The sequence below is a fragment of the Pecten maximus genome, chromosome 1, assembly GCF_902652985.1.
Source record: "Pecten maximus chromosome 1, xPecMax1.1, whole genome shotgun sequence".
In the NCBI taxonomy this organism is placed as follows: Eukaryota; Metazoa; Mollusca; class Bivalvia; order Pectinida; family Pectinidae; genus Pecten; species Pecten maximus.
Window position 1 is genome coordinate 2,538,179 of NC_047015.1, and position 11,212 is coordinate 2,549,390.

The following is an 11,212-nucleotide window of genomic DNA, read 5'->3' on the forward strand; positions in this document are numbered from 1 at the left end:
AGTCACCACTCTGGGTATCTCAGTCTCTGGTTACTTTGTGCGAGTCAAGAAGTCTAATAAAAAACACCATGTGCTAATTATTAAGGGACACGTTCTTCCCATGTTTTACATATTGTTTTCCTTAACTGCACTCTCGCCAGTTACGTAAGAATCTCACCAGAATGATTCAAGGATTTAATTAATATATTAACCAGATCCATGAAGGTATCGTAGGCCCAAAATTAGGATAAATCAGTCATTAAAACATCTAGGTCGACAACAAAACAAATAACACAAGCTCTGAAGAGCTTTTGATCGACATGCACGTCATACATAAAAACAGTGGTACATAATACACCGTAATACAGACATTGGTACATAATACACCGTAATACAAACAGTGGTCCATAATACACCACGAAACAGACAGTGGTACATAATACACCGTAATACAGACAGAGGTACATAATACACCGTAATACAAACAGTGGTACATAATACACCGTAATACAGACAGTGGTACATAATACACCGTAATACAGACAGTGGTACATAATACACCGTAATACAGACAGTGGTACATAATACACCGTAATACAAACAGTGGTACATAATATACCGTAATACAGACAGTGGTACATAATACACCGTAATACAGACAGTGGTACATAATACATTATAATACAAACAGTGGTACATAATACACCGTAATACAAACAGTGGTACATAATACACCGTAATATAGACCGTGGTACATAATACACTGTAATACAGACAGTGGTACATAATACACCGTAATACAGACATTGGTACATAATACACCGTAATACAAACAGTGGTCCATAATACACCGCGAAACAGACAGTGGTACATAATACACCGTAATACAGACAGAGGTACATAATACACCGTAATACAGACAGTGGTACATAATACACTGTAATACAGACAGTGGTACATAATACACCGTAATACAAACAGTGGTACATAATACACTGTAATACAAACAGTGGTACATTTGTTTTCCCTAGAGCTTTGTTAAATTTATGTTTAACTAGTGTATTAGGTGTTTATTTTCTTGTGCCAGTGCAGATGTTAAGTTTGTTGATAAGTGTGACAGGGTGTTGCCGTCGGCATAAAGTTTACAGTGTTGAATTGCGAAGATGTCATTTATGAATATGTTGAACAGAAGTTGTCCGAGAATTGAGCCTTGGGATACACTTTTGTGATATTACTGCAGCTACTGTGGGAGCATTGAATCTTAGTTCGTTATGTCAGGTAGGAGAGATAATGTCCTAGTAATTTGACCGAAAATTCCGAAACACCATCAACTGATAATTTCTCAGGAAGAATATCATGAGGTAAACACGCATATATAAGAATAGTCATTGAATTGGTATCCATATCCTTTCTTAATAGCACCTAAAAGACTGTCGAATACGATAAAATAGAATTGATTGAATTGACCATAAAATGTTCGCATACAAGTTTTGGATATGGATGTTTATTATGCTGATTGGTCTGTAGCTACCTTTGTTTTGTGCGTTGGATAAAGACATATTCAATGAATTAAAATACTAACAAAAAAGTAGCAATTATCATTAAATAGAACAAAATGATTTTCGAGATTCTCTTTCTGATTAATTCTTTATAGTTTATAATGGCTCTCAATTTTATCCTTAATATACATATGTAATTCCTTTTGACCTTAGCCATGTTCTTCACAAGCGTTGTATTGTATCGTTCGGTGGTGTCTTGTAGTTAACATTAAAGGTAAAATAATCTAAGTGAGAATGTGGGCAGTAAGGTAACGTAGTGGAAATAGTGTAAAAGTTAATGCTCTGAAAGAGGAAACTTATCTTTTTACAACTTTAATTTTTCTATTCGTCCATGCGAGTTGTACGGAATGACAATATAAAGTGTGGTATCAGTGTTCGTGTTGCAGAGAAATGAAGATGTACCATCCTTGTTCAACATTATTGATTATATACGTATCCACAGTTCATTAGTCATACTTAGGGAGAGGCATTATACAGATATCAGCCTGCTGCCCTACACCCATTATGTATGTTTATCAATAATTTTTGTGAAAATGAAACAATACAAAGTGCTTTTCAAATATTCATCTCCAAACATTCCTAATTGCAGTCTCAGATATTCTACTGTTTGGTATATGAAACTTTTTATTAATTTGATTTACCGACGCAATCAAGGATTGTTGCCTGACTCAGGTACAAAGAGTAGCCGTGGGCTGTATACATGCCGCTTCCAAATTTTTCATCATAAGTGTCCACCATAGTCGAATATTGCCTCACGTAAGAACTTCCTCCCATTGCTAAATATCGTCTCACGTCGTTGTTTTGGTGTCTGGAAAATAAAATGCAAATATTGTGCCGAGATGTCGGATGATTGAACTTTAAGCAAGTTGACAAGCTCCCATGTTTTGTATGAAGTTTGAGTTTTGAGTGGTTCAATTTTTAATTCACTTGATTAAAAGTCCAACCACTCAAAGACACTGTTATTGTCGTGTATCATTTAAATGGCGGCTGTGAATTTGATAACACATTTTTGACATACACTGTATAGGGAGGCATTTCAATCTTCAAAACGCTCTTATTAGACAAAATAAAGAACTATGATCTTTTCAAGTAGCCTGTCTTTAGGAAAAACAGTTCAACCGTAGAGTTTGAGGTAAAATATACAAAATTCATAAAATAGCCCTAAATTTTACTATTTGACTATTTGTCTCGAAAACATTCCTCTAATAGTGCCCAGATGCGTTCATAGTATCTAATATGGGCATTTTTAGTAATTGAAATGCCCCCCTTTATGCCATAACTGTGCAATATAATTCACAGCCGCCATTTGCATTTCAAGGTCAAAAGAGTATTAACGTTTATGCTTTGATAAAGTAAAATCTTGTCAAACAAACGATCGCAATACCTGCTATAGACTCCTGTGACCATGACGGCATGGTCATTTTGTGCCATATGACTGATCCACATGAGCTTTATTTGTTCTAATGAAACATGCTTTTTATGTCTGTTTTGCCGAAATTAACAGGTAGCTTAACAAACTTAATGTTAAAATCAATACCTATGGATAGTCATGATATATATTAACATTTAGTCAAGTTACTTCTGTTTGATTGCAACAGAATAGTCATTTTTAATCTGATTAAATATCACTTGATTTACTGTTTATATGAACCTCAAAATGACCTCATATATTTCATTTATATGCCCCACTGCACTAACATAATAGCCGAACTTTCGATTTAATATGCGCTCGTGTTTGGTATAAGATTTGACATTAAGTTCTCAAACCTGAGCGACAACCTGTGCGACCCTTTAACACCACCATATATCTAATCGTGAGACTTGAGATATAAACAGATACAAAAAAAACCCCAGAGAACAAACAGGACAATGTCTACTTTAAGACTCACAGATAAACATTTTAAACACATAGAAAGTCGCTCTTAAGAAATCACAGCGTTGGAGCGTAAAACAGTAGAATGTTACGAGTACGCGGCAGACACTGAGATTTCACTCATTTAACTGTACACCACTTAACATACGTCTCATTTAACTGTACACCACCTAACCACACTACATCTCATTTAACTGTACACCACTTAACCGCCCTACATCTCATTTAACTGTACACCCCTAACCACACTAAATCTCATTTAACTGTACACCATCTAACCACCCTACATCTCATTTAATTGTACACCACCTAACTATCCTACATCTCATTTAACTGTACACCACCTAACCACCCTACATCTCATTTAACTGTACACCACCTGACCACTTTACATCTCATTTAACTGTACACCCTCTAACCACCCTACATCTCATTAAACTGTATATTCATGACTTAAGATTGGTTATTGCACTTAAGTAACAAGATTTGAAGTTTGGCTGCATTTAACTGTAGTAAGGCATGTAACAATTAAAATATAGGTTCACCACCAGAATGTGGACCTATCGTTCAAAAGTCAAATAATACATAAGATACCTTCTTAAAATATATCAGATAGTTTCAATATTTGATAAACATATCATTTACACAATATCATATTGAAAGCTCATGAAAGGCTATAAAATGTCTAAGACATTCATGAGAAGATAGCTCCTAGGTGAAATTTCAATGCGTGCTGCCTACTCATAACATTCACCTGTTTGACGTGTCAACACTGATTATGTAAGAGTGAGCGACTGTTGTTTTAAACTTTGTATCTGCGAGTATAATATAACACATTGGCCGTATGGTTAAGTGAAGGCCTAGGTATCACAGTGTTAGCTATTCAAAGGGTCACATAGGCTGTCGGTCAGTATCTCGAACTTTATATCAAACCTCATACCAAACATATAGGGGTATATTTACTTTAATATTCGGATAACTCAAAGATTTAAAGACTTTAATTTTACTATAGTGAGACATTTGGTGAGGATATGGTAATAATCGTTCATGTCGCTAAAAGATATGAAAATCCTATCTGTGCAAAACTTACCTGGGATATAAGGCGTCTCGGCTCCATCTTGGACAGAACTTGTATATTTTCCGACAGCTTTGGATGAGCGTTGCACATACCTTCATCTTCAGCTTTCAATTAACTAGCTTACTGCGCCACTTTACCTATATCAGTATATACCTCGTGACTCTTGTATTTTTCCCAGCATGCCAAGGTAGATAAAACGAAGTGTCATGTTAAGAGTCATAACCGATTATTTCAAATTGGACGCCCGCCCCTCCACATAAAGCCACTGAAAGATTAAATCTAGTTTTTGTCGATTTTTTATAGTGTATTAAGTTGGTCTTAAGACAACAAATTATACTTTAATTGTCTAAAGACCAGTCAGTTTCTTTATAGCATCAAATAGAAATTAGTCCTTATATTTCAATACGCTGGGATTATGTGACTAGAACTTCTACATTACAACATAATTCTAATTAAAATAAGGAACAAGCGTCTTTCACGCCTAAGCGTTTATCTGAATGTTGTCTACATAATAATGGGTCTCTTAAACAAGCTGTGAAAAAATTCATATCAATATAATTGGTACATATGCTGTCTTGTATGCTGTGAAAGGATGGACATTGCCCCGTAACCTAAGTATATAGGTCACAAAAGGTCGACGATCAAATGTTCACTGTGGATTGATTTGCATTTGCACATCATCACTGTCATGCCCCGTTAGGGAATGGTATTTTCAAGATAACGAGCCATTCTGTTCACAGAACAATCTGACTGAGACAAGTACGAAATCTAGCTCAGAAATAGTTAAAATTATCATTACAACATTTATCGAGATGCTACAATGTACATGAACTGTGAATCCTTAATAAAGTTGGGCCAACTGTAACACTCAGCATAAAAGCGTGGTTCGCCGTGAGTTTTTTACTCTTATTTAATCAGCAAAGTAGCCAAATATTTATCTTTATTGTCAGAAAGACTCCCTAATGACATCTATTTGTTGTTTACGTCAATAGCTTTATAATATTTACAAAGACAAAGGAAATTATTTTGTTTATGTTTCGGATTTGTAATGTTATGTCGTGTATTTGGGACCAGATGGCCCGGATAGAATCAGCCAACACATGTGCTCAGCCATGATACTGTATATATCTTTATTTCCCGTTCCGGTTATATATATATTACGGATTGTACATTATATATAGGAATTACAATCGTACGGAACGATACTACATCTCTCCCGTTTTTAGATTTATAAATTTATACTTGAAATAAATTGGAGATAACTAATGCAATTTACAATGTGATAATTAATAAAGTTTACTTATGACTAGATGAATTGACTAGAACAATGTCTTTGATAAATGTCTGTATTATGCAATGTCCAATAAATCATAAGACTTTTCAACATTGTATCTGGCTGGGTTTTTTTCTCTCACAACATAGCGTGTTAACAATAACGAACGGATTTCAATTATCATAAACAAAGACTCTGGAGTCTTAATGACCAGCGGGGATTATTATGCCCCTAAGCACAGCATGGCCATTTAATATAACACATAATCTTTAAATCTTGAGTGGGGTTTCTTCTCCCTTGTGCTCCTTCTGTTCTGACCACGAACTTGACCTTGACCATTATCAGCTTGAGCTTTCGCAGTCTGTGGTGACATATTAGGCTTTTGACCTTGACTAGACCTAGACACGTCAGATGATTTCCTTTCAGGTGACGCTTGTGATGACACAGACGGCCATGGAATCTCCTCCTCCACAAATTCTGTGACATCCGTATATACTTTTCCTTTAAGATCATCATTCACCCTCTTCATTCGAGATGAGTTCCTGGTCACATTTCCTGTAACTGTTATCATTGGACCTTTTTTTAGCAATTACAGTCTCAGGTTTTGGTTTATATGCAGGTGAAAGTTTGTTTCCCTTTTCGTCATTCCTGACTAGTACTGTATCACCAACAGATATCTCTTTGTTATTACTACAATTCCTGTTGTCAGCATAGGATCTCATACCAAACTTTCTGTCGCTATCCCTTTCTCTCACATACAGATCTGTTGCTGATGTTCTTTCATAGTTTGGTGTACTGGGCAGTTTTGTCTTTGGTTCCCGTCCGAAGATCAGATAGTAAGGTGTTCTTCCTGTAGTAACATGTGGTGTGGCACGATATTGACGTAGGAACTTATACATCTCCTGTTTCCAGTTCCTGTTTTCAAGTGTAGCAGCGCGTACAACTTTCATGAGTGGCTTATTAAAAGCTTCAGCCTGGGCGTTGGCCCGAGGCCATCGTGGAGTAATTCTTCTGTGATCGAACCCCATAGTTCCAGCATAGCACCGGAACTGTTCAGAGTTGAACGGACTTCCATTGTCACTTTTAACTATCTTAGGTGTTCCGAAAAGACTAATTACTTTGTCAAGTACTGGAATGGTCACATTCGCTGACACAGAACGTGTTATTTCTACTATTGGATAGCGAGAGTATTCATCTATAACGACCAATAGATACTCCCCTGTAGGCAAGGGCCCACAAAAATCCATACTTATATTTTCCCAGGGTCCTGTGGGAAGTTCAGACATTTTCAATGATTCCATACTTTTCTTTTCGGGTGTTAGGATCTGACAGGCCATACAATCCTTAACCAATGTCTCTACCCTGGCGTCAATTCCTGGGAACCATACCTTTGAGCGGAGGAATGTCTTAGTCTTAGCGATTCCTTGGTGACCTTCGTGTGCAACATTTATAGCTCGATCTCTTAACGTGACGGGTATCACAATTCTCAAGTCTCTCAGTAATATGTTATCCGAGTGTACTGTTAGTTCATCCCTAACTGCTCGTAGTGCTGTCAACTCTTCAATGTCATACCTATCGTCCAATCCCAGTAGCTTCATTTCATACCATCTCCCTGTCCTGGTATACTCTATAGCCTTTTGTAATGTTGGACTTTCACGAGTTGCCTCCCTTATCTCGTCCAGTGATATGGCTTTTGGTATAGCTTCAGTCATGATGAAGTTGACATATTCTTCAGCTATCTTCTGTTCCTGTGAACTTTGTTTCAGAGGTTTACCTTTAATAGGGTGTCTTGACATGTAATCAGCTATATTACTATCACCAGGTTCATATTTGATTTTAAACTTGTAAGGTTGTAGCCGTAGATTCCATCTCTCAATTCGGAGACTGGGTAGCTTAGCCTTTTGCCAAATCTTTTCAAGCGGTTTGTGATCAGTGATCACAGTGAATTTTGACAGTCCTCGTAAATATAGGTCAAAGTGTTCACACGCCCATACAACTGCAAGCGCCTCTCTCTCGACCTGGCTGTAACGAGACTCAACTGAAGTAAGTGCACGACTCGCATAACACACTATTCTGTCCTGTACTAATACTGCTCCTAGTCCTATGGGACTAGCATCGACTCGGACCTCTACGGGCTTGTTTGGATTATAATATGCCATGACAGTGTCACTAGAGAGGCTTTGCTTCAGCGCAACAAAAGCTTTCTCATGCTTCTCATTCCAGATCCATTGTGTATCTTTATGTGTAAGTTCTCTCAGTGGTTCACAGATATCAGCATATCCTTTAATAAATCTCGCACAGTAGTTTGCCATTCCAAGGAAACTTCGCAGTTCTTTGACACTCTGGGGTCTCTCGAATTCTTCTACTGCTCTGACTTTCTCAGAGTCTGGTGAAATACCCTGTGCTCCAAATACAACACCAAAGAATGTTATCTTGTCCTTTCTGAACTCACACTTTGGACCATTTAAAGTAAGACCACTGTCACTCAGCCTTTGAAGTACTTTTTGTAAAGCTATATCATGATCCTTCCTATTCCGACCATATACAAGAATGTCGTCCGAGATGTTCCTCGCCCCTTCAATGTTTTGTATAACTTGGCGTATTGCTTCCTGAAATACCTCCGAGGCTGAAGATATACCGAAATTGAGCCTTTTATATCGGTATATACCCATATGTGTGTTAAACGTTGTAATAAACCGTGATCCTGGTTCCAGTTCCAACTGATGGTATCCACTACGTAGATCTAACTTACTGAATACTTCCGAACCATTCAAGTCTACAATAAGCTCGTCAATAGTAGGTAGGGGGTGTCGTTCTCTACATATGGCTTTGTTGGCTTCCCTCATATCAACACACAATCTAATTTCATCAGGATTCTTTTTGGGGGGTGTAACTATAGGAGATATCCAAGGTGTTGGCTCACCCTCAACCCTTTCGATGATATCCTGTTGTACCAACTTGTCAATTTCAGCCTTTACTTTGTCCCGAAGGTGAAACGGCGTTTTCCTTGACCTCTGTGCTACAGGAGGCACATCTGGGTCTATGTGAAGCTTGACTTGTCTGTTTCGGAGCTTTCCTATACCTTTAAAGAGGTGCGGAAATCCATCTTCTACATTGTTTGATTCCTGTTGAACCAGATTCACTTTTATCTCGATCAGCGACAGCTTGCTGGCTGTAGGATAACCCAGGATAGAGCCAAGATTCTTTCCTTTCACAACATAGAACTCTACGATGTCAAACTTTGTCTTGGTCTCAACACGTAAGTTACAAGTCCCTAGTACTTTGAGAGTACTACTGTTACCATATGGAACCAGTCGTCCTTGGGTCTTGGACCTCACCAGAGCAGGTTGTCCTATACAGTTATAGTCAGATTCGTCGAGAATATTGACTGAGGCTCCACTGTCCACAAGGAGTTTGAGTTGTCTCCCCTCTATGTTTACATTGATGAATGGGCCTTTCACAGCGTAGACATGTTTATCTTTACCTGCAAGACTCACACCATAACAGTAACTATCATCACTGTCCTCCTTTATATCAGCGTCTACAGAGTTCACTTTTTTCTTATACTTGTGTTCTTTTGTACCTTTGTCCTTGTTCTCTTTACACATTTTACGAAAGTGACCTTTCTTCTTACATCCGTGACATTCACGACCACTTGCCGGACATGGACTATCTCTGTGTGGAAACTTGCCTCCACAGTTCCAGCACAAACGGTTATTATTTTGACGTTGTTGACCTCTGCCTCGATATCCTCCTCGAGCATTACCGTTGTTTTGATGGGCTCCTCGACCTCCCCTGGACTTCTGAGACACGTAGTTTACCGACTGACCTTCCATCGCCTGAGCTTGAGTATCGGACAGTTCCATCGCTCTACCTAGCTTGATTATGTCCTCTAATCCCTTCTCCGGTTCCCTCAGTGCTCTCCGCCTGAGTTGATTTGAACGACAATGCTGAATTAACTGTGACAAAATTTCCTTGTTTAAGTCCGTGAAATCACAGTCCCTTGCCACCGTACGTAATTCAGTTACATATTCATCTAAAGTTTGTCCCTCTTTTTGTTTACACAACCTAAACTTGTAGATCTCCATTTGCGTATTTTTTCTAGGACGGAAATAATCTTCAAACACTTTTTTCGTAGCAGCATAAGACGTACCTGTGGTAGGAGTTTTCTCCGCCAGATATATATCATATACTCTTTCTCCGACGTAATGTAGAAGCAATGCCCTTTTTCTATCATCATCTTCTGCTTCGTCGATTTCCATTGCCACGAATAGGTTTTCCAACCGACCTATCCATCGGTCCCATTTCGGGCCTGCATTACCTTTATCACTGTCGATATCGAATGCCGGAAATACTGGTAAACGTTCCATTATCCCATCCTCGTCGCCAATGTAATGTTATGTCGTGTATTTGGGACCAGATGGCCCGGATAGAATCAGCCAACACATGTGCTCAGCCATGATACTGTATATATCTTTATTTCCCGTTCCGGTTATATATATATTACGGATTGTACATTATATATAGGAATTACAATCGTACGGAACGATACTACAGGATTGGTCTCCGAAAGCTCCAGCCGAAAATTGCACGGATTGGTCCAAAATAATGACCTGAATGGAAATTCCTTCTTTGGTCAGAATATGAGTGGACATATTGAAATGAAAATAATGTCAAATTATAACAGTTGAGTTAGTAGTCGCCCATTAATTGGTACGTATATAGTTGGGGTACACAATCTCGCACACTGTCGGTATGTATTCAGATAAATTTCTATGACTGTCATTTCAAATCAAGGAGGATTCCTTTCCATTCTTAGTTGTACAAATTTTAAATGTTTAGTAGCATAAAAGTGTGTAAACGGATGAGCGCATTCATATCACTGCGCAGGGGAGCTGTTGTTTATTTGTGTTTATGTACGTCTTAGTTTGAAGACGGTCGATAGCGTAATTTCGTACAACGATCTAACTTCCTTATAGGGAACAACCAATCAATTGTAAAAATAGATGTTTGAAACATCCCCTGTGTATAGAAAGTTGAGCCAGGGATAACATGTCTGGCAGCCACTGATTTCCCAGTATGTTTTGAAGTAAGAAAATAGATATGTAGCCTGATAGGTAACTATCCCTTCGTATTGTTAAGATATGTAGCCTGATAGGTAACTATCCCTTCGTATTGTTAAGATATGTAGCCTGATAGGTAACTATCCCTTCGTATTGTTAATAGATATGTAGCCTGATAGGTAACTATCCCTTCGTATTGTTAAGATATGTAGCCTGATAGGTAACTATCCCTTCGTATTGTTAATAGATATGTAGCCTGATAGGTAACTATCCCTTCGTATTGTTAAGATATGTAGCCTGATAGGTAACTATCCCTTCGTATTGTTAAGATATGTAGCCTGATAGGTAACTATCCCTTCGTATTGTTAATAGATATGTAGCCTGATA

The 11,212-nt window shown here is 38.0% G+C and overlaps 1 protein-coding gene across 1 annotated transcript; it reads right to left on the reverse strand.

Moving 5' to 3' along the window:
* Positions 1 to 6,274: 6,274 nt before the first annotated feature.
* On the reverse strand, positions 6,275 to 10,132 carry LOC117340003 (uncharacterized protein K02A2.6-like). Its single transcript, XM_033901749.1, has one exon. It carries the CDS (start codon positions 10,130 to 10,132, stop codon positions 6,275 to 6,277), a length of 3,858 nt encoding a protein of 1,285 aa, XP_033757640.1.
* Between the last annotated feature and the right edge of the window lie 1,080 nt (positions 10,133 to 11,212).